Here is a 24,915-nt window from a genome sequence, read left to right as displayed (position 1 = left end):
CAAAACATACGATAAGACTGCCCCTATGTACAAGAATATAATTACTATAATGCTGCTCCTATGTACAAGAATATAACTACTATAATAATGCTCCCTATATACAAGAATATAACTACTATAATACTGCTCCTATGTACAAGAATATAACTACTATAATACTGCTCCTATATACAAGAATATAACTACTATAATACTGCCCCTATATACAAGAATACAACTACTATAATACTGCTCCTATGTACAAGAATATAACTACTATAATACTGCCCCTATGTACAAGAATATAACTACTATAATAATGCTCCCCATGTACAAGAATACAACTACTATAATACTGCTCCTATGTACAAGAATATAACTACTATAATACTGCTCCTATGTACAAGAATACAACTACTATAATAATGCTCCCTATGTACAAGAATATAACTACTATAATACTGCTCCTATGTACAAGAATATAACTACTATAATACTGCCCCTATGTACAAGAATATAACTACTATAATACTGCCTCCTATGTACAAGAATATAACTACTATAATACTGCCCCTATGTACAAGAATATAACTACTATAATACTGCTCCTATGTACAAGAATATAACTACTATAATACTGCCCCCTATGTACAAGAATATAACTACTATAATACTGCTCCTATGTACAAGAATATAACTACTATAATACTGCCCCTATGTACAAGAATATAACTACTATAATACTGCCCCTATGTACAAGAATATAACTACTATAATACTGCTCCTATGTACAAGAATATAACTACTATAATACTGCCCCCTATGTACAAGAATATAACTACTATAATACTGCTTCTATGTACAAGAATATAACTACTATAATACTGCACCCAATGTACAAGAATATAACTACTATAATACTGCCCCTATGTACAAGAATATAACTACTATAATACTGCCCCTATGTACAAGAATATAACTACTATAATACTGCCCCTATGTACAAGAATATAGCTCCTATAATACTGCTCCTATGTACAAGAATATTGCTACTATAATACTGCTCCTATGTACAAGAATATAACTACTATAATACTGCCCCTATGTACAAGAATATAACTACTATAATACTGCTCCTATGTACAAGAATATAACTACTATAATACTGCCCCTATGTACAAGAATATAACTACTATAATACTGCTCCTATATACAAGAATATAACTACTATAATACTGCTCCTATATACAAGAATATAACTACTATAATACTGCTCCTATGTACAAGAATATAACTACTATAATACTGCCCCTATGTACAAGAATATAACTACTATAATACTGCCCCTATGTACACGAATTTAACTACTATAATACTGCCCCTATGTACAAGAATATAACTACTATAATACTGCTCCTATGTACAAGAATATAACTACTATAATACTGCTCCTATGTAAAAGAATATAACTACTATAATACTGCCCCTATGTACAAGAATTTAACTACTATAATACTGCTCCTATGTACAAGAATATAACTACTATAATACTGCCCCTATGTACACGAATTTAACTACTATAATACTGCTCCTATGTACAAGAATATAACTACTATAATACTGCCCCTATGTACACGAATTTAACTACTATAATACTGCTCCTATGTACAAGAACATAGCTCCTATAATACTGCCCCCTATGTACAAGAATATAACTACTACTAGCTATTGAACCCGTTCTACGCCCGGGTGGCGAGCATTTATATTGGTATATGGTCTCCATCCTGTCATGTGCTGCTCCCATCCTGCGCCTCCATTCTGTCATTTGCTGCTCCCATCCTGCGCCCGTTCTGTCATGTGCTGCTGCCATCCTGCGTCCCCGTTCTGTCATTTGCTGCTCCCATCCTGCGTCCCCGTTCTGTCAATTGCTGCTCCCATCCTGCGTCCCCGTTCTGTCATTTGCTGCTGCCATCCTGCGCCCGTTCTGTCATGTGCTGCTGCCATCCTGCGCCCGTTCTGTCATGTGCTGCTGCCATCCTGCGCCCGTTCTGTCATGTGCTGCTGCCATCCTGCGCCCGTTCTGTCATGTGCTGCTGCCATCCTGCGCCCGTTCTGTCATGTGCTGCTGCCATCCTGCGCCCGTTCTGTCATGTGCTGCGGCCATCCTGCGCCCGTTCTGTCATGTGCTGCGGCCATCCTGCGCCCGTTCTGTCATGTGCTGCTCCCATCCTGCGCCACCATTGGATTATATGCCCCCCGCTCCAGTGTGTATGCCCCCGAATGCTGCTGCCATATAAAAAAAAAAAAAATACCATACTCACCTATCATCCGGCTCCACTGCAGGTATGTCTTCAAGAAAATGGCGCCGGAAAGCAGGGACTGCGCAGGCGCCGATTCCGGCAGCAGGAATCAGCGCCTGCGCAGTCCGCGCTTTCCGGCGCCATTTTCTTGAAGACACACCTGCAGTGGAGCCGGAGTGTGTCTTCAAGAAAATGGCGCCGGAAAGCGCGGACTGCGCAGGCGCCGATTCCGGCAGCAGGAATCGGCGCCTGCGCAGTCCGCGCCCTCCGGAGCCGGGAGCAGAGGAGCCGGGAGACGGAGCCGCAAGCAGCGCTGGAACCGGGAAAGGTGAGTATACTTACCCTCCCTCCTGGCGGTCCCTGACTCTCCGGTGGAGATCGCGGTATTCGTTCAGTGCTTACGCATACCGCGATCTCCCGGGAGCGTCGCTCTGTGAGGCCCAGACTGCGCCGGCGCTTGCGCTTGCGCAGTCTATAGAGGCTTCGGACAGAGTGACGCTCCCAGCGTTATATTATAGATAATACTGCCCCTATGTATAAGAATATAGCTACTATAATACTGCCCCCTATGTATAAGAATATAACTACTATAATACTGCCCCATGTACAAGAATATATATATATATATATACATATATACATACAGTGGGGCAAAAAAGTATTTAGTCAGTCAGCAATAGTGCAAGTTCCACCACTTAAAAAGATGAGAGGCGTCTGTAATTTACATCATAGGTAGACCTCAACTATGGGAGACAAACTGAGAAAAAAACATCCAGAAAATCACATTGTCTGTTTTTTTAACATTTTATTTGCATATTATGGTGGAAAATAAGTATTTGGTCAGAAACAAACAATCAAGATTTCTGGCTCTCACAGACCTGTAACTTCTTCTTTAAGAGTCTCCTCTTTCCTCCACTCATTACCTGTAGTAATGGCACCTGTTTAAACTTGTTATCAGTATAAAAAGACACCTGTGCACACCCTCAAACAGTCTGACTCCAAACTCCACTATGGTGAAGACCAAAGAGCTGTCAAAGGACACCAGAAACAAAATTGTAGCCCTGCACCAGGCTGGGAAGACTGAATCTGCAATAGCCAACCAGCTTGGAGTGAAGAAATCAACAGTGGTAGCAATAATTAGAAAATGGAAGACATACAAGACCACTGATAATCTCCCTCGATCTGGGGCTCCACGCAAAATCCCACCCCGTGGGGTCAGAATGATCACAAGAACTGTGAGCAAAAATCCCAGAACCACGCGGGGGGACCTAGTGAATGAACTGCAGAGAGCTGGGACCAATGTAACAAGGCCTACCATAAGTAACACACTACGCCACCATGGACTCAGATCCTGCAGTGCCAGACGTGTCCCACTGCTTAAGCCAGTACATGTCCGGGCCCGTCTGAAGTTTGCTAGAAAGCATTTGGATGATCCAGAGGAGTTTTGGGAGAATGTCCTATGGTCTGATGAAACCAAACTGGAACTGTTTGGTAGAAACACAACTTGTTGTGTTTGGAGGAAAAAGAATACTGAGTTGCATCCATCAAACACCATACCTACTGTAAAGCATGGTGGTGGAAACATCATGCTTTGGGGCTGTTTCTCTGCAAAGGGGCCAGGACGACTGATCCGGGTACATGAAAGAATGAATGGGGCCATGTATTGTGAGATTTTGAGTGCAAACCTCCTTCCATCAGCAAGGGCATTGAAGATGAAACGTGGCTGGGTCTTTCAACATGACAGTGATCCAAAGCACACCGCCAGGGCAACGAAGGAGTGGCTTCGTAAGAAGCATTTCAAGGTCCTGGAGTGGCCTAGCCAGTCTCCAGATCTCAACCCTATAGAAAACCTTTGGAGGGAGTTGAAAGTCCGTGTTGCCAAGCGAAAAGCCAAAACATCACTGCTCTAGAGGAGATCTGCATGGAGGAATGGGCCAACATACCAACAACAGTGTGTGGCAACCTTGTGAAGACTTACAGAAAACGTTTGACCTCTGTCATTGCCAACAAAGGATATATTACAAAGTATTGAGATGAAATTTTGTTTCTGACCAAATACTTATTTTCCACCATAATATGCAAATAAAATGTTAAAAAAACAGACAATGTGATTTTCTGGATTTTTTTTCTCAGTTTGTCTCCCATAGTTGAGGTCTACCTATGATGTAAATTACAGACGCCTCTCATCTTTTTAAGTGGTGGAACTTGCACTATTGCTGACTGACTAAATACTTTTTTGCCCCACTGTATGTATATATATATATATATATATATATATATATATATATATATATATATATATATATATATATATATATATATATATATATATATATATATATATATATATATATATATATATATATACACACTAATGGTTTTTCCGTCTGTCTGTCCTGGAAATCCCGCATCCCTGATTGGTCGAGGCCGCCAGGCCTCGACCAATCAGCAACGGGCACAGCGACGATGATGTCATAAAGGACGTAGACATCCCACGTTTCTGATTCAGCGACGGGCACAGTATCGACGTAGATGTCATAATGGTTGCCATGGCGACGATGATGTCATAAAGGTTGCCTCGACCAATCAGCGACGGGCACAGTCTGCTGCGAATTCTGGAATCATCATTGTCCATATACTACGGGGACATGCATATTCTAGAATACCCGATGCGTTAGAATCGGGCCACAATCTAGTAACTACTATAATACTGCCCCATGTACTAGAATACAACTACTATAATACTGCCCCCTATGTATAAGAATATAACTACTATAATACTGCCCCATGTACAAGAATATAACTACTATATTCTTGTACATAGGAGCAGTATTATAGGAGCTATATTCTTGTACTTAGGGGCAGTATTATAACTACTATAATACTGTTCCTATGTACAAGAATATAACCACTATAATACTGCCCCTATGTACAAGAATATAACTACTATAATACTGCTCCTATGTACAAGAATATAACTACTATAATACTGCCCCTATGTACAAGAATATAACTACTATAATACTGCTCCTGTGTACAAGAATATAACTACTATAATACTGTTCCTATGTACAAGAATATAGCTCCTATAATACTGCTCCTATGTACAAGAATATAACTACTATAACACTGCTCCTGTGTACAAGAATATAACTACTATAATACTGCTCCTATGTACAAGAATATAGCTCCTATAATACTGCTCCTATGTACAAGAATATAACTACTATAACACTGCTCCTGTGTACAAGAATATAACTACTATAATACTGCCCCCTATGTACAAGAATATAATTACTATAATACTGCTCCTATGTACAAGAATATAACTACTATAACACTGCTCCTGTGTACAAGAATATAACTACTATAATACTGCCCCCTATGTACAAGAATATAGCTACTATAATACTGCTCCTATGTACAAGAATATAACTACTATAATACTGCTCCTATGTACAAGAATATAACTACTATAATACTGCCCCCTATGTACAAGAATATAACTACTATAATACTGCTCCTATGTACAAGAATATAACTACTATAATACTGCTCCTATGTACAGGAATATAACTACTATAATACTGCTCCTATGTACAAGAATATAACTACTATAATACTGCCCCCTATGTACAAGAATATAACTACTATAATACTGCCCCTATGTACAAGAATATAACTACTATAATACTGCTCCTATGTACAAGAATATAACTACTATAATACTGCCCCCTATGTACAAGAATATAACTACTATAATACTGCCCCTATGTACAAGAATATAACTACTATAATACTGCTCCTATGTACGAGAATATAACTACTATAATACTGCCCCTATGTACAAGAATATAACTACTATAATACTGCTCCTATGTACAAGAATATAACTACTATAATACTGCCCCCTATGTACAAGAATATAACTACTATAATACTGCCCCCTATGTACAAGAATATAACTACTATAATACTGCCCCTATGTACGAGAATATACCGTAACTACTGTAATACTGCTCCTCTGTACAAGACTATAATACTGCCCCCTATGTACAGTGGCAGTGAGCAGTAGGTAATGTGCACTTCGGGGTCATTTCTGGGCCACTGGTGATGTAGTGATTCCCCATAGACCCGATTTCTAGAGATTATACCTGGAATATTAGGTATTTGTTATTACAACTTTCTCATATACTTTGTTTTCATTTTTCATCGTTTTTATCATCTCCTCTTACTGTTGGAGAATGTGACTTATATTTTGTAGCCTCCTGTTCAATGATTTCTCCCAGTTTTTTGTTGTTACACTTGGTTCCTTCCTTGAGACTTTTATCTACAGTTACGCTTTATAAAGTTTAGGTTGCTAAGTTCCATTCTCACTTTACAACACTGCTGTGAATGGTTTCCTGGGTGCACACCTGCTACTTTCTGGAGTCATTTCGATAATTGTGTGTCTGAATGCCGGAAGCCCCACTTTTCCATCCGAGCTGTTCATTTACTATAGAAGGGGGACGAACAAGTCACCACTATGGTTTCTGATCACGAGATGAATGACTGTAACCTCGCCCCATTCTACAAATATGTCGGTATATGGATACCAGTTGTAACACAGAACTGCAGACCTTATATTTGCACTCGTTTGCTGTCCCCTTTTTTATTTGCACCTTCTCTGTCCCCTCTTTTATTTGCACCCGCTCACTGTCCCCTTTTTTATTTGCACCCGCTCACTGTCCCCTTTTTTGTTTGCACCTTCTCACTGTCCCCTTTTTTATTTGCACCCGCTCACTGTCCCCTTTTTTATTTGCACCCGCTCACTGTCCCCTTTTTTATTTGCACCCGCTCACTGTCCCCTTTTTTATTTGCACCTTTTCGCTGTCCCCTTTTATTTGCACCCGCTAGCTGTGCCCCTTTTTAATTTGCACCTGCTCGCTGTCCCCTTTTTTTATTTCCACCTTCTCGCTGTCCCCTTTTTTTATTTGCACCTTCTCGCTGTCCCCTTTTTTTATTTGCAGCCGCTCGCTGTCCCCTTTTTTATTTGCACCTTTTCGCTGTCCCCTTTTATTTGCACCCGCTAGCTGTGCCCCTTTTTTTATTTCCACCTTCTCGCTGTCCCCTTTTTTTATTTCCACCTTCTCGCTGTCCCCTTTTTTTATTTGCACCCACTCGCTGTCCCCTTTTTTACTTGCACCCGCTCGCTGTCCCCTTTTTTACTTGCACCCGCTCGCTGTCCCCTTTTTTACTTGCACCTGATCGCTGTCCCCTTTTTTACTTGCACCTGCTCGCTGTCCCCTTTTTTGCTTGCACCTGCTCGCTGTCCCCTCTTTTATTTGCACCTTCTGTCCCCTTTTTTATTTGCACCCGCTCGCTGTCCCCTCTTTTATTTGCACCTTTTCGCTGTCCCCTTTTTTTGCACCTTTTCGCTGTCCCATTTATTTGCACCCATTCGATGGACTCCACCAATCTGAGAAGCACGGTGGTGCTAATTGATGTGTGAATGAAGCGGACGTGGCGCGGCCTCCATCACTGAGGACATATATGTGTATGACTGCTATATGGAGGGGTCTGCGCTGCAGGCTCAGGGGGATTAGGTGCAGCCGGTAATTTGTGCACCAAAAAAAAGTTACTGAAAAGCTGTGCATCAATATCCACATCGCAGAGACAGAGATTTGTGCCCGATCATTTCACACCAGCCCCGTAATTTCCACCTTCTGAAATGACTGTGGCGAAATGGGCAAAACGTGCTCCCTGCAAACGACGGAGGCCACAATCTGTTGTCCTGAATCCCGCGGCCGTTCTTCGAAAACTAGGAAATGTAATTTCGAGTCACAATTTAGTTGTGAAAGGTAAAAATGATCGGGCCGGGGGTGGTGGGACATCTGCAGGGATGGGGGGCTCTGTAGATCCCCCTTTGAGTGGAGCGGAGGGCGAGCATGCACACCACCCCTCCAATCATTGTCTATGGAACTGCTGGGGATCGGCATGTGCAGCACTGGGTCATCCTCCGCCGTCCCTGAAAGATTTTTTAACTTTATTTAGGTTGGTTTTTTTTTGTTTGTTTTTTTTTTGAGCCTCTTACACTTCACTCCCGTCCTATAACTGCCCCCTATGTTGTGACTGACGCTCTCCTCGGACCAGGAGAGAATCTTTGAGTTATTGGCGGCTGTTACTTTCGGCAGCGCTTTAGCTTTATGTACAGAGGTGGTGACGATGAGCTCTGCTATACAGCACACTGCATCTCCACTCTGCACAGACTTGCTCCCGTCTCGTCCCACCACTGACTTCATTGGCTAATCTGTAGGTGTTGATTTATTTTTATTGTTCATCTGAGAATTTTTAATTTTCAATTCAATTTTTTTTTTCTTTCTCTTCAGATGCAAGAATGAACAATCCGTCAGAAAACAGTAAATCAGCAGAGAGCGGAGATGGAAACACAGGTATTACTGTGGTGGTCCGCATGCGGCCTCCTCGCAGGGGGCGCACTTGTTCTACGGATCATCACCTCCTAGATTGGGGAGGGCCATTATTCCAATTTGTGGTTTATGATGTGGAAACTCAGGGGCTGAGGAGGAGCACAGTGTATTTCATGGACCTGTCATTGGGGCGGATAGATGGCGACCTCTGACCTGTGTAGAAGGCAGTCCCTGTAACGTGCGTCCTGTCAGGCCATGAGGGGTTAATAATTATAATCACCCAATCTGGATATTAACCAAAGTATTGATCTCCTTATTCTCCATGTAATTCTGCACGTCCTTGCAAAATGTGTGGTGTCCGCTGCCCTAATGGTTCTCTATGCACCCTGTTAGCGTTGTGCACTTGCTCGCTATCCCCGTTTTTTTGCACTTGCTTACTGTCCTGTTTTCTTTTTGCACCTGCTCACTTTCCTCTTTAAAATCTCTTACTTTTCTGTTTTGTTTTTTTGCCCCCGACTCGTTGCCCCCTTGTTTTGCCCCCCCTGCTCGCTGTCCCCTTGTTTTGCCCCCCCGCGCTCGCTGTCCGCTTGTCTTGCCCCCCCTGCTCGCTGTCCGCTTGTCTTGCCCCCCTGCTCGCTGTCCGCTTGTCTTGCCCCCTCTGCTCGCTGTCCCCTTGTTTTGCCCCCGTCTCGCTGACCCCTTTTTTTTGACCCCCCCAGCCCCTCCCCTCGCTGTCCCCTTGTTTTGCCTCCCGGCTCGCGCTCGCTGTCCCCTTGTTTTGCCCCACGCTCGCTGTCCCCTTGTTTTGCCCCACGCTCGCTGTCCCCTTGTTTTGCCCCACGCTCGCTGTCCCCTTGTTTTGCCCCACGCTCGCTGTCCCCTTGTTTTGCCCCACGCGCCCACTGTCCCCTTGTTTTTCGCCCCCGGCTCGCTGTCCCCTTGTTTTGCCCCCGGCTCGCTGTCCCCTTGTTTTGCCCCACGCTCGCTGTCCCCTTGTTTTGCCCCACGCTCGCTGTCCCCATGTTTTGCCCCACGCTCGCTGTCCCCTTGTTTTGCCCCACGCTCGCTGTCCCCTTGTTTTGCCCCACGCTCGCTGTCCCCTTGTTTTGCCCCCCCAGGCCCACTGTCCCCTTGTTTTGCCCCGCACCTCGCTGTCCCCATGTTTTGGGCCCCCGGCTCGCTGTCCCCTTGTTTTGCTCGCTGTCCCCTTGTTTTGCTCCCCCCCCCCCCCCCTGGCTCGCTGTCCCCTTGTTTTGCCCCCCCCCCGGCTCGCTGTCCCCTTGTTTTGGGCCCCCGGCTCGCTGTGCCCTTGTTTTGTCCCCCGCCTCGCTGTCCCCTTGTTTTGCTCGCTGTCCCCTTGTTTTGCCCCCCGGCTCGCTGTCCCCTTGTTTTGCTCGCTGTCCCCTTGTTTTGCTCGCTGTCCCCTTGTTTTGCTCGCTGTCCCCTTGTTTTGCTCGCTGTCCCCTTGTTTTGCTCGCTGTCCCCTTGTTTTGCTCGCTGTCCCCTTGTTTTGCTCGCTGTCCCCTTGTTTTGCTCGCTGTCCCCTTGTTTTGCTCGCTGTCCCCTTGTTTTGCCCCCTGCCTCGCTGTCCCCTTGTTTTGTCCACGGCCTCGCTGCCCCCTTGTTTTGCTTGCTGTCCCATTGTTTTGTCCCCCGCCTCGCTGTCCCCTTGTTTTGTCCCCCGCCTCGCTGCCCCCTTGTTTTGCCCCCCCCCCGGCTCGCTGTCCCCTTGTTTTGCCCCCAGCTCGCTGTCCTTTCACACCCCTTTATTTGCACAGTGGTGCTCTCCCGATTTTTGCTGGTTTGCACACACCCGCTCGCTCCCTAATTCTCTGGAACTTGACTCCGCAGAGCAAAGTGTCACTATTTTCCTTGTATTTGCAGGCACACAAACAAATGGTCTGGACTTTCAAAAACAACCGGTGCCTGTGGGACCGGCCATTTCATCAGCCCAGGCACAGGCCTTCCTCGGACATCTCCACCAGGTGAGAGCGCGGCCTGTGCAGGTAGAGCGCGGGAGGAACGCCCGTGGCGTGTTCCCAAAACACAGAGCACAACTATGGGAGTGAAGCTTCCTCCGTCGTACAGTCACCATGTGACAGCTGTGGCATCTGTTACATCTCGGCATCTTTGTGTTTTTGTCTTTGTTTCTGTTTTTTTTTTTTTTTTACATAGAAACAGTCAGCAAGTTGCTGTTGATGAATCTGTGATTTTTCTTGTTGATGGTTTCCAGTTGAGAAAAAGCCAACAGAACAAGTGTAAACAATCAGTATTGGGTTGAATTGGACTGCAAAATTATTGTTTTCCGAGGTTGGAGCTTATTTTACAACTACAAGTGCTCTTAAAAAGGCCGCCCTGGTTGTCCTCTACTAAGCTCCTCCGGCTGTGAGGATACGATATTCCTACATCTTATTTCCACCACTTTCAATCTGTCATCATCGGCATATTACAAGAGCACAGTCAGCATAGGGTTACGTGATGACCGGAGTTCTTCCTTAAACCTTGAAGATTACCCTCGTGCTTTTCTCTTGAACTTCCAGTCGAGGTCGGACTCTGTCAAGGGGTCAAACAGGTTTTTGGTTTTGTCAGGCCAGCAGCAAAGCCTCTGCAATCCGTACAAAAAGAGCCAAGAAAATGCCTTCTATTGGGGGATTTAGGACTGGATTACATTATCGGCTGCCAGAGGGGGAAGGAGATTGATTCTGTTCAGAAAGCTGATTAGCGGAAGCAAAAATAAAGGTTTTTTTTTTGGTTTTTTTTTTTATACAATGAACATAAATTTTAAAAACACAAAGGACTTTAGGGATGAAAATGAGATAAGGGATAACCCACTTTAATGACCACTGTCCAGATATTGACCGGCTTCAGAAATCTGAATTATTGACTGACCCCATTTCAAAGGTGTTATCCTATTGTTTCAAAAGCCGGCAGACCTGGCAGGTATCGTCCTGATCATTAGAAATGGATGCTCACGCAACACTTCCTTAGTCTCAACTGGCCTGCCATCGATGCAACGTCAATATTCGTCCCATATACCAGGTGGTGATGTCATCGTGTGGTGATGTCATCGTGTGGCGATGTCATCATACGATCCTTTTCCTTTGGTGTCCGATAAAGGATCAAACATGGGGTCGCTGACACCCAGTCCACAATTTGACTGAAAGAGGGAAGATTTAACCTCTCAAGTGCCAGAAAATGCAGCCTTGTAAAAGCAAATATGGCCGACAGGAAGTAACTTTCTGCCTGTACGCACAGAAAGGCCTCCACCGTGCTTACTGGATGCTACATAATGTGTGAAGCCCACCCAGTGATAGAATATACAGATCCGTTACATGTGATAATATCGACTAGTTACTATTGAATCCCTGATTTTGCCTTTTTATTTCTCCACAAAGTGACCATTTTTTAAATGTGCGCTCCCATGGCTTAAAAAAATGGCGCCACTAATGACCACAGGTTGTGTCTGGTACTGCAACTCCTCTGAATTATAGTAATTGGAACTGAACTGGAATACCCGACACTGCCTGTACAATATGGTGGCGCTATGATTTGGCATTGTGTTTTTTTTTTTTTTTAATTATTATTTTTTACGGGGTATAGTACTGTCTATAGTCACATTATAATACCCAAGCCACTGTACGTTTAACTCTATGCGAGCCAAGCTTTGACTGTGTTTGCGCTGTATTCTAGGTCCAGCTCGCTGGCACGAGTTTACAGGCCGCTGCACAGTCCTTAAATGTACAGGTAAGCATCATAGTGACGCTCGCTGGGGGTCCGCCATTTTTGCTGGAGCGCGAGTGCCTTAATCTTGTACCGGTGGCTTCAGCTCACAGCACATTGGTGCTGATTGCAGATTGTCAGGGAGGTGCTGGAGTTGGCTTGGTTTTTTTTTCCTGGAGTCTATACCGCAGAGACAGATCATAAAGCTTCTTCAGTGGGCTCATAGAGAGAGAATGCTAAAAGTTTGTCCATCAGCTTGGCACCAGGAGTTGTAGTTTACTACAAGATCTACCTTCTAATAAAGCCCATGGTCGCCTGATTCTGACACTCTTTTCCGATTTTCTCTGCGTCGCTCCATTGCAGAGATATCCACATTTGTCTCTTAGAAGTGCAGTATGAGAAATCTCTGCTTGTAGCGGAACTGGTTGTATCTTCAGAGTCTTTTCTGGGGTCGTGTGCTTATTCAGATGCAGCCAATCACAGCTATCCGTCTCAGAGGCTGCTGGGCTATGATTGGCAGCATGCAGGAGGGTAGAGTCAAAGTGCACGCCCCCAGAGAAGACTGTGAAATCTCTCCTTGTCTTTTTTTTTAATACTTTGCTCCCGAAGAAACAAATGCAAATATCTCTGCAATGGAGTGACGCAGCGTAAAATGGAACAGATCGTCAGAATCGGGGGAAGATCAAGGATTATTATAAGGTATTTAACTTTAAAAGAAGACCGGTCATGGTTTTTTTTTTTTTTTTTTTTTTTTTAAGGGTGATTGCCTGTCCATCCTTACTGATCTCTGGGTGACCGACTGCGTGACCCACCACCACCACCGCACCTCCTGTAATCCTACAATCATGGCAGTCAGTTGCACAGGAGGAGTACAGCACTACCTTCGTCTTTTGCAGTCCTATAGACCGAGTGAACATACTTGTCCTTCTCGGCATTTTTTACGGGACATTTCTGATCCCTTTTTTCGGCATTGGGTCAGGTGTTGGCCGCCTAGTAATCAACACGTCACCTTGTTGGCCGGTGAGACCATTCCTTTAGAGGTCATGGACTAAACCTCTCTTTACCCCGGTAGCCCACTTTCATCTTTGCCATTGAACATCTTGGTGGCGAACACGGCACGTCCTACCGTAACACTCCGGAGCCGGGTTCTGCCTTCTAGTGTGGCCTCACCCTCGCCCACTAAGGGGAACTCTCCCGAAATGCAGTGATATTTCCCGTATTCCAATATTTTGCCATCCCGCGAATGGCAGCCATACTAGTGGTCACCCGCTGTCGGGTATGCCAGCGCTGAAGACCTGTCCTTCTCCTCTCGCGCAGTTTTCTTTTGTGAGCGCTCATCTGCAAACATTGGCGAGTGGGGGGGGGGCTGCATACCAAGACCCCTGACGACCCCTCTCTTGGTTTTACCACCACACGACGGTCAACCAGGACCCCCAACGCTGTTTTTCCATTAGTCACCACTTAGGCAAACAGGCGTCCATGCCGTTGCTGAACCGAAACCCCTGAGAAGGTAAATGGAGCCCCTGCGATCAGTCATCGGGAGAGGTCGCTCGTTGTTTTGCCTAGGACACCGCGACACTTCTTACCTATCTGCCAGCGAGGCCTTTCACGGACGACAATGGATTGTGATCACCCCCCCGACGGCGCTGAGAGGAAGGTAGAGCCGGCGATGCGGAGGGGGCCGAGCCGTTACTATGCAGCGACGATGACCTTCCATTTCCAGTGAAAGAAGCTTAAAAATTGTCTGTCGTTGCCATGGTAAAACTTTTTTTTTTTTTGTCATCCCCACCCCCTCCCACCACCACCACGTCAAGAGGGATGTTGGCAAACAGGCAGCATCTCCGGAGCGCAATGTTTACCGTCCTGCGCTGTAATTATCTCCGAATGACTGGCAGAATTAATCAGAGCTTTATGTTAATTAGCCGTCTCTGCAGTCCCTGAAACAGGTGGTGGAAAATATGCAAATTAATGCAGGATTCAAATGCTCGGCCCTAATTACCATAAAACGCACGCACCCGAGCGCTCCTCTCTGTCCCCGTCATCTATCCTCAAGACTACAGAATTTCACTCAGACCTGTGACTGCTCCCACTCTATCCATATGCAACCATGCAATAACGCCGCAGTTTATTATTTCCTGTTATAAACGATAATGGTAATGTTCATTTACACGATTATCGCGATGATCGCCGACAGGACATGACAGAGAAAAGGAGCTTCCTACATATCACACAACTCGTGCCATAATTATCCTCTAAGTAATATAAAATCGGATCAGATACCATAATACTGCCCCTATATACCAGAATGTAACTACTATGATACTGCCCCTATATACCAGAATATATCTACTATAATACTGCTCCTATGTACAGGAATATAACTACTATAATACTGCTCCTATGTACAAGAATATAACTACTATAATACTGCTCCTATGTACAAGAATATAACTACTATAATACTGCTCACTATATACAAGAATATAACTACTATAATACTGCTCCTATGTACAGGAATATAACTACTATCATACTGCCCCTATGTACAAGAATATAACTACTATATTACTGCCCCTATGTACAAGAATATAACTACTATAATACTGTCCCTATGTACAAGAATATAACTACTATAATACTGCTCACTATATACAAGAATATAACTACTATAATACTGCTCCTATGTACAGGAATATAACTACTATAATACTGCTCCTATGTACAAGAATATAACTACTATAATACTGCTCACTATATACAAGAATATAACTACTATAATACTGCTCACTATATACAAGAATATAACTACTATAATACTGCTCCTATGTACAAGAATATAACTACTATAATACTGCTCACTATATACAAGAATATAACTACTATAATACTGCTCCTATGTACAGGAATATAACTACTATAATACTGCTCCTATGTACAAGAATATAACTACTATAATACTGCTCCTATGTACAAGAATATAACTACTATAATACTGCTCCTATGTACAGGAATATAACTACTATAATACTGCCCCTATATACCAGAATATAACTACTATAATACTGCCCCCTATGTACAAGAATATAACTACTATAATACTGCCCATATATACAAGAATATAACTACTATATTACTGCCCCTATGTACAAGAATATAACTACTATAATACTGCCCCTATGTACAAGAATATAACTACTATAATACTGCCCCTATGTACAAGAATATAACTACTATTATACTGCCCCTATGTACAAGAATAAAACTACTATAATACTGCCCCTATGTACAAGAATGTAACTACTATAATACTGCCCCTATGTACAAGAATATAACTACTATAATACTGCCCCCTATGTACAAGAATATAACTACTATAATACTGCCCCTATGTACAAGAATATAGCTACTATAATACTGGCCCTATGTACAAGAATATAACTACTATAATACTGCCCCTATGTACAAGAATATAACTACTATAATACTGCCCCCTATGTACAAGAATATAACTACTATAATACTGCCCCTATGTACAAGAATATAACTACTATAATACTGCCCCTATGTACAAGAATATAACTACTATAATACTGCCCCTATGTACAAGAATATAACTACTATAATACTGCCCCTATGTACAAGAATATAACTACTATAATACTGCCCCCTATGTACAAGAATATAACTACTATAATACTGCCCCTATGTACAAGAATATAACTACTATAATACTGCCCCTATGTACAAGAATATAACTACTATAATACTGCCCCTATGTACAAGAATATAACTACTATAATACTGCCCCTATGTACAAGAATATAACTGCTATAATACTGCTCCTATGTACAAGAATATAACTACTATAATACTGCTATGTACAAGAATATAACTACTATAATACTGCTCCTATGTACAAGAATATAACTACGGTACTATACTACTGCCCCCATACACTAGATATTACATATAGTACTGGTCCAGTTCTGTGTCGTGCCTTGTTCGGTACCGGTCCCCTCGCCTTCGTCCCTTTTCTCGTCACATTATGTGCACCATCATGGTGAGCAGACGTGACGTTGCACAATGTCTATACGTTTCCCAGTCTCAATCACTCACATTATGACACATAAATGGAAGTTTTGCAGGCTGAACGCTCCCAGGAGGAACACATTCATGAGTGTTAATGCTTTTCTCCTGGCCGACAAATCAATTTTATCTCCTATTTTGCTGCATATTCTTTGTGACTGCATGAAATGTCTTCATTAGGGAAAATTACGCGGCGCGGTTTAGGGGCCTTGGTCTCTAAGGATGAGGCTGCACTTCTCGTCCTCGCAGACACTGATGTTCTCCGTAGTCGCTCTGTATAATCGCTCCACTGCGGAGTATTTGTTTATTTCCATGAAAGTCTAATAGCCGTTGAGGTAGTCATGACTCGTCTGACAACCTTCCGTCACCTTTTGGCACAAAATACTGGCGCAGGGATGTTATAGAGTTAGACTGGGTGATGTGAGCGGGACGCAGCAGTCATTTTTGGCATTTTAAAGTAAAAAAAGAATCAGGTTTTCGATGCTGATATTTAATTTTTTTCCATTAAAATCTGACTTAAAGGGGACTTTTCACTGTATTTTTTTAATTCAATCTGCGTCCTCCTCCAATTTTAACTTCTCTGCTGATTCTGGAACAGTTTTTCTTTCTCTTCTGTGCCTTTCCGTTCCAAAGTTATGCCCTCCAGGACTTAAGGTGCAAATTTTCCCTTCAACCTACCGGGCGTACACTATAGAACTTCACTGTGGGTGTGGCCGTGCACTGATTGGTCAGCTGCAGATCAGAAATAGAAAACGCCCACAGAGAACTCCTCTAATACATGCTCATCTTTATTTCTGGGGGGCGTAACTTTGGAACGGAGGGGCACAGAAAAAAAAGAAAAACTGTTCCAGAATCAGGAGAACAGTGGAAATTGGAGAAGGTACTCTGTTTAAATAAAAACAATTCGATGAAGCTCCCCTTTAAAAGGGTTTGTTTATCGTCTGTAACCATGGAGATGCATAGGATCTGTGTACACGAAACAATGGTGACCATTTGCAAAGATGTCTCCTTTTGTTTTTCTATATTGTCCATAGACAATCAAGAAGGAACAGAATGGGAGCGGAGTAACGTATGACTGCAGCGTTGCTTGTAGAATTTGTAATTCCGTAACCATGGAGACACATATGTTTGCACAGGAGCTGTAGACTTAAAATTAGTAGGATTTTCCAATCAAGACTATATGCACCTTTGCTTTTTGGAATAAAAGGCAGAACATGGGTGCATAAGTATACACGTCCTCGAGGAAAACCTTCAGCTATTGGTAGCTGGCGTTAGAGGCAGTAAATACAGTAAAGCCGCGTGGTTTGTAGCAGTGTAGATCTGAAGATGTCGTCTCCTTGTGATGATTGCAGCCGGGATCTCCATTAGTATTAAGTGGCCGTGTCGCTGAGCAGATGGCTACTTATGCAGCCGGCAGATACAAATACGGTGTCACCGTGCGCTCACCGCCCGGGCCGTGTCACGCGAACATGCTTACCGTGCCGCATTCAATTACCCGCACAGTGCTAATCTGGAAGTGTGACGTAAGGATGATTTGTATCAGCAGATCTTGTAAATGACTCCTGACGACATAAACGCCGGCTGCGGAGCACTGACTGCAGCGGCTGCTGCTCCGGCGGGGACCTGTAATCCGCCGTCTCCCCGAGTGGCCTCCATAGCTGGTTACATGTATTTTATTAAAAACGTTACACCAGTTTTGTGGCATAGCAAAGTTGCAGATTCACGGGGTGCGCTGTATTTTGTGACTTTGGCGCTTTTTAAAAGTAGGCGGGATCCATAGCGAGAAGGCGGAGTGGTCCACTTTTACCATCACTTATAATTTGCATTTGGAACATCTCAAACCTAAGCCCAAGATCAACCAAATTTATGGCGGGCGCCTCTTAATACATTTGTCAGATTGTTCTCTGTCCCGTTAAGACTGCGGCCTGTAAAACACCAGTGTCAGAAAATTCCTCCCAAAGTTTTTAGAAAGTTTTCCAACTTTTTTTTATTTATGGAAATGATGTACAAGTATCAAAAAGGACCCTGGTTCAGCAGCCGTGTCAGTGGTCCTGAGCCCTGCAGACCCCCTCCTGCCTGCTAGCATCCTCGGTGCCTCTTCTGGCATCACACCGGGATTACCTCCGAAGAGGCATCTGGGATGCCGGCAGTCTATAGGGCTCTGGTCTGGCGTTGCCAATCATTTTGCTCAAATTCAGCAGTTATGAAAGAGGGCACATGATGCCCCCATTCCTGGAGGGTTTTTTCTTTTTGTGTATACAATTCCAATGCTGACCTATGTGTCTCCATGGTTACAGACTACAACCCAACCCTGCGCGTAGTCTGATCCTGCAGTCGCATGGTACTCCTCTGTCTTTGTGCAGGGGGCTGTAGGATCTGACTACGCACAGGGTTTGTAGTCTGTCGACATGGAAACTAAATCCTGAAAAACAAAGGGGAAGATCTCCGTGATTCGCAAGAGCGCTACTAGAAGTTTTCCTGACGGAGGACACGTTTGGGGTGGGTGGAGAAGGTATGGGATAAAAGTTGTCACGTATTATACAAACACATGGGTCCGCATCAGAGCTGTATACATAAAACGACACTTTTTTTAATGAAAAAAAAAAAAGTGCAAAGTTGCGCTAACTCTTTAACTTTTTTTTTTTTTAAAAGACCATTGCAAAAGTATACACACCCCAGCAATGAATCGCTGGTGAGGGGAGCTTGAGTTGTGCGTGGAGCGTGTACCATGGGTGTATAATGGGGCGTAGAGCTTCTTTGAGTAATCGAGGCTTCTATATTATAGACTAAATTCAAAGAAGAACCCGGGGAGCCCCCGCAGGCAGTCCAGCCTTCCCAGCAGCCCTCCTTGCAGGCGGCCATCCCCCAGACACAGCTTATGGTGGCCGGTGGACAAATCACTGGGGTAAGCAATCCCGAAATACTGTTGATTTGTATCTGTAGCGTATGGAGGCTGGAGTTGCAGGGCGGAATGTCACAGCAGGGGTGGGGGGGTTATCGGATGGTGGGGGTCTTTTAATTTTTTTTCTTCTATGCATTTACTTGAAATTTGCATGGACAGATGACCTCATACCCCCCATAAAAAAAATGAAAAAACTAAAAAGCGTGAGTCACAGGGCGGCGCTGTCCGTCAGGAGGTTCTGCCCTGGAGGTCCAGCCTTGTGGATGCGAAGAAATGTGGGATGGAACATTTTTTTTTTCTTTTTAGTTTCTATTTTGTGTGGTTGAGTAGGTCGTAATGTTTTACACGGCTTCCATGTTAAGGGGATAAAAAAAACCTTTAAATTTATGGATGGAGGTGGCAAAGCCTCCCCGAGCCGTCTCTGGAGGACGCAGCAAGTCTTATTGTATTGCACTTGTCGTGCAGTACTGTATTTCTCCAGCGGAGGTCACTGCAGGAAAAATAAGGAGCTAGGTCAGACTTCTTCTTGAAATATGGGTCGTTCTTGTGTGATTTAGAAGCTTGACCTGTAGAACGAGGCGGATTTTAGTGACCCGGCCCCACGTACGTCCGAATGGGGGTGATATTCCAGATGAATTCTCATCCTAGTGCATTAAATAACCTTTGTTTGCTCACTCCGGAATATCCCTTTAAGCAACCTCACCTATCTGCTTATGTTCTATTAAGTTGGTGCTTTTTTTTTTTCTCTCGTTCTTCTTTTCTCAGCAGATATTTTTCACCCAATTTTTTTTTCCCCCAAATTTACTGGAATAAGTTCTGTCATGTTGACAGATTGATGCCTGATATAATTACTACTTCCAGACTTTATAATCGTCTGTTAACGCGCCCGTGCCAAATGTGAGAAACGCGTGGATGTGCGGACCGCAATCTGTTCACGTCAATATCATCTCTCACTTTTTTGCATTTTACGTGGAGACGGGGGCACAGCGCCCCTTAAACTTTTAAAGCGGTTTTCTTGCTTCAGTAGACTTCTGCCCCCAATATTTTTGTGTATACTAATAATAGTAATCGTGCTTTACACACTCTACTCAGGTCCAGCACTGAGTCTCTGCTCCGTTTATCTGCGCGCTAATGTCACATGGACAGCACTGCAGCCAATCGGCAAGCTGAACAGAGGTGCAATGTAGACTGTGCGAGCTGCTGAGCTCAGTGATTGGCTGCAATATTGTAGAAGTGACATCAGCGCTGCAGACAATCAGAGACCAGTAGCAGAGCATCAAGATGACCTGGTGAGGGGGGTGAGCAAAGAAGTGGGGTTTTTTTTCCTTCTACACAGAACTGTTCCTGAAATTGGAAAACCCCTTTAATGCCGCAGTACCGCTGCCCTTCTATATATTTAGGTGCGGAGAGCAGTGCTTTGTGGGAGCTCCTCAGATGCTCATTGCATTAAGCAAAGTTTTGATATCCGAAGTCTTAACAGCAGATGGAAATAAATTGTCCATTTCCAAGGTCCTCCGGTCGGAATCAGTCCTCTGGTTGGTCGGAATCGGTCCTCTGCTCGGTCGGAATCGGTCTTCTGGTTGGTCGGAATCGGTCCTCTGCTCGGTCGGAATCGGTCCTCTGCTCGGTCGGAATCGGTCCTCTGCTCGGTCGGAATCGGTCCTCTGCTCGGTCGGAATCGGTCCTCTGCTCGGTCGGAATCGGTCCTCTGCTCGGTCGGAATCGGTCCTCTGCTCGGTCGGAATCGGTCCTCTGCTCGGTCGGAATCGGTCCTCTGCTCGGTCGGAATCGGTCCTCTGCTCGGTCGGCATCGGTCCTCTGCTCGGTCGGCATCGGTCCTCTGCTCGGTCGGCATCGGTCCTCTGCTCGGTCGGCATCGGTCCTCTGCTCGGTCGGCATCGGTCCTCTGCTCGGTCGGAATCGGTCCTCTGCTCGGTCGGAATCGGTCCTCTGCTCGGTCGGAATCGGTCCTCTGCTCGGTCGGAATCGGTCCTCTGCTCGGTCGGTCCTCTGCTCGGTGGGAATCGGTCCTCTGCTCGGTGGGAATCGGTCCTCTGCTCGGTGGGAATCGGTCCTCTGCTCGGTGGGAATCGGTCCTCTGCTCGGTGGGAATCGGTCCTCTGCTCGGTGGGAATCGGTCCTCTGCTCGGTGGGAATCGGTCCTCTGCTCGGTGGGAATCGGTCCTCTGCTCGGTGGGAATCGGTCCGCTGCTCGGTCCTAATCAGTGTCTGACTTGATCACTAAATAAGACCCAGGTTCCCAGTTATTTGGCTCTGAAGAGACATCAGCCGCCATCAGACCTCTGGCCCATCCGCCGTACATGCACGCTCAGCTGAGCAGAATGTGCATGTGTGTGGGGAAGTCGGGAGAATTAGATATCGGCCGTACAAGCCTTTGATCCGCATCTTCCCAGCTTTACTTACTCCCATGAGACCTTTTCTACCCTCTTTAGAATATAATACCTCGAACAATAGAATAAGTGATAGGAAATGTGACCAGACGACTACAGAATTTGTAGTCTGTAACCATGGAGATACATTGATCTCCATAACAGCTGTGAACACACAACTGAAATTTTTTTTTTTTTTACATCAAGATTTGCTTTATTTTTTATCCATTTTTTGGTGGATGGAGAAATGGCAAACTGCACAACGTTGTGAGGTAGATGAGCAGAAGAAAAGCTGAAACTGCTCCTCCCTATTGGCCCCAATCAGCCATAACCATGTTTCTTTCTTTCTCCTCCAAGACCTATAGTGCAACACAGCCGCATGAGAATGGTTATATATATATATATTTTTCGGGGTTTTACTGTGTTTTAAAATTGAGATGGTAGCATGATTCCCAGGTCCGTACAATCGTGGCAATTTGGAAATATTTTCACACAAAATCCAAAAATGGTCAGGACAAAATTGTTGGCACCCTCAACTTAATATTTGGTTGCACTCTTTGGAATAAATAACTGCAATTAATCATTTCCTATAACCATGCACAAGTATCTTACACCTCTGACCTGAAATTTTGGACGACTCTTTTGCAAACTGCTCCAGGTCTCTCATATGTGAAGGCGCCTTCTCCTACCAGCAAATTTGATCTTTCCACAGGGGATCAATGGGATTTAGATCCGAACTCATCGATGGCTACTTCAGATCTTTCCAGTGCTTTGTTTCCATCCATGTCTGGGGGTTTCTTGAAGTATGTTTGGCATCATCAGGCACCCAATCAATCAAGGCAGCAAAACAACCCCAAAACATTTTTGAACCTCCACCATATTTGACTGTAGGTTCTGTGTTATTTTCTTTGTAGGTCTCATTCCGTTTTCAGTAAACAGTAGAATGATGTGCTTTACCAAAAAGCTCTATCTTGATCTCATCTGTCTACAAGACACTTTCCCAGAAGGACTTTTTGCTTCCTCACCTACATTTTGACAAATTGCAGTCTAGCTTTTTTTTATGTCTGTGTCAGCAGTGGGGTCCTCTTGGGTCTCCTGCCATAGCGTTTCATTTCATTCAAATGTCGACTGATAGTTTGCGCTGACACTGATGCACCCTGAACCTGCCGGACAGCTGGAATTTCTTTTGATTGAGGCTGCTTTGCCACCATCCGGACTATCCTGCGTTGCAACTTTTCATTAATTTTTCTCGGCCGTCCACGTCCTGGTAGATCAGCTGCAGTGTTGTAAACTTCTTGATTATGTTGCGCATCATGGACAAACGAACATCAAGATCTCTGGGGATGGACTTGTAACCTTGAAATTCTTCAGCAATTTTGGTTCTCAAGCCCTTAGACGGTTCTCTTCTCCTCTTTCTGTTCTCCCTGCTTAGTGTGGCACACACAGAAACACAATGCAAAGATTGAGTCAACTTCTCTCCTTTTATCTGGTTTCAGGTGTGATTTTCATATTGCCCACACCTGTTACTTGTCACAGGAGAGTTTGAACCAGCATCACACGATTGAAACAAAGTTGTTTACGCACAATTTTGGAAAGGTGCCAACAATTTTGCCCTGAAATTGAGTGAAATGGTGTCAATTTGCATCTTTTTCTCTTCTTTTTTTTTTGTTCCAATCAGGGCTGTGGAGTCAGTACGGTGAGGAGACAGCCGGGGGACTAAGTTCGTTATCTGAATCGGAATGATATGAATCTTAAATTTAGGTTTAACATACAATATAATAAAATGGATTTTTGGGATATTTCCCTCAAATTTACATCAGAGGAACTACAGATTACTCCCTTTAGAAAAAAAGCTTAGCAAAGATTGAGTCAACTTCTCCCCTTATACTGCCCACACCTGTTACTTGCCACAGGTGAGTCTGAACGATCATCATATGCTGGAAACAAAGCGGTTTACTCAGTTTTGGAAAGGTGTCAACAATTATGTTCAACTTGCCTTTTTTCCTTTTTGTTTTTTTTGTGTCGTTCCAAAATAAACGTGTATAACAAAACACGTGTAATTTCAATATTGTTGAAATAATGTGAAATACATAATTTTGTGGCACGATTTCCAAGGGTGCCAACACTTTCGTCCATGACTGTATTTAAAAGAAGAAAAAAAAGTTATATATAAATAATTTATAAACTTTTATATATAAATGTTTTGATTTCTTTTAAACCATCTCCAATAATGGAGGCGCAGTGTAATAAAACTTTTCCTACTTTTTTGGGGGAAAAAACCCCAGAGCATAATTGGAAATTATTCTTGTAATTATTGGCGTTTCCTGATTTTCTTTTTTTTTTCCCAGCATTTTTTTTAATCACCAGGTTTTTTCTTTTTCAAATGTTTTTATTGGGATTTTATCTTTTAACAAGGATAATCACCAGGTCTTAAAAAAATGTTTCCAAATGCCCTTTTTCTTTCCCCCGTTTAACACCGGTGTAACAAGCCGCGTCCGCCTTTATTTAATGCTTTAGGACTTTTTTTTTTTTGTTGTTTAAAGTGCCTGCGCTCCAGACCTGTAATTTCGCCGTCATCACCCACCGCCTGATACGATGTAAACCCCCCCAGCACTGGTGGAAAGTAACAATCTGCTGCCCCGAGTGTACCATTTACTTCACGCTGACAATTTTTCGTATGTTATGAGAAATTATACATATTTTCCGCACACTTCAATGTCGCTCGCGTCTCTCGAGAACGAACTGGAGACACAAGAGTCGTGTCTGGAGCGACCCGGCGATTTCTTACTTCTCTCCGTGGATAAAAACTTGGCGGGTAATGCTCCATAGCATGAAAGGAGGTTGCAATCCTCGTACTACTCCGCCGTCACATTTACAGCGTTGGGAAATTTAAAGGGACGGTCCCCAGTGTTTTCCTGCGTCCCTTAACTTGTCACATTATATGGGCTTTATACACCTCGTGTTCGCTGTTCTCTGACTCTCCTGGCTCCCTACTTAACTCTCATGGCTCATTTTCTTGAAAAAAAAACAAAAAAACACTTGATTAGGATTTTTTTTTTGCGCAGAACGGGGGACACCTGACATGCACATGGACCCAAGTCCCTCCTCGATCTAGTATAGTTTGACTTCAA

General features: G+C 43.9%; 1 protein-coding gene across 2 annotated transcripts in view; it reads left to right on the top strand.

The window, feature by feature from the left end:
* POU2F1 (POU class 2 homeobox 1) overlaps window positions 1-24,915 on the top strand; it is a 118,497-nt gene that overhangs the window by 70,868 nt on the left and 22,714 nt on the right. For both annotated transcript variants that reach the window (XM_069760594.1, XM_069760595.1), the window contains exons 2-5: window positions 8,648-8,710; window positions 10,571-10,671; window positions 12,377-12,430; window positions 19,278-19,397. In XM_069760594.1, the coding sequence (XP_069616695.1) occupies window positions 8,648-8,710; window positions 10,571-10,671; window positions 12,377-12,430; window positions 19,278-19,397 (338 nt within the window). The remainder of the gene's footprint in view (window positions 1-8,647; window positions 8,711-10,570; window positions 10,672-12,376; window positions 12,431-19,277; window positions 19,398-24,915) is intronic.

This window comes from Ranitomeya imitator, chromosome 3, assembly GCF_032444005.1.
Source record: "Ranitomeya imitator isolate aRanImi1 chromosome 3, aRanImi1.pri, whole genome shotgun sequence".
In the NCBI taxonomy this organism is placed as follows: domain Eukaryota; kingdom Metazoa; phylum Chordata; class Amphibia; order Anura; family Dendrobatidae; genus Ranitomeya; species Ranitomeya imitator.
The sequence above is the reverse complement of the archived record's forward strand: the minus strand, read 5'-3'. Positions and strand labels throughout refer to the sequence as shown.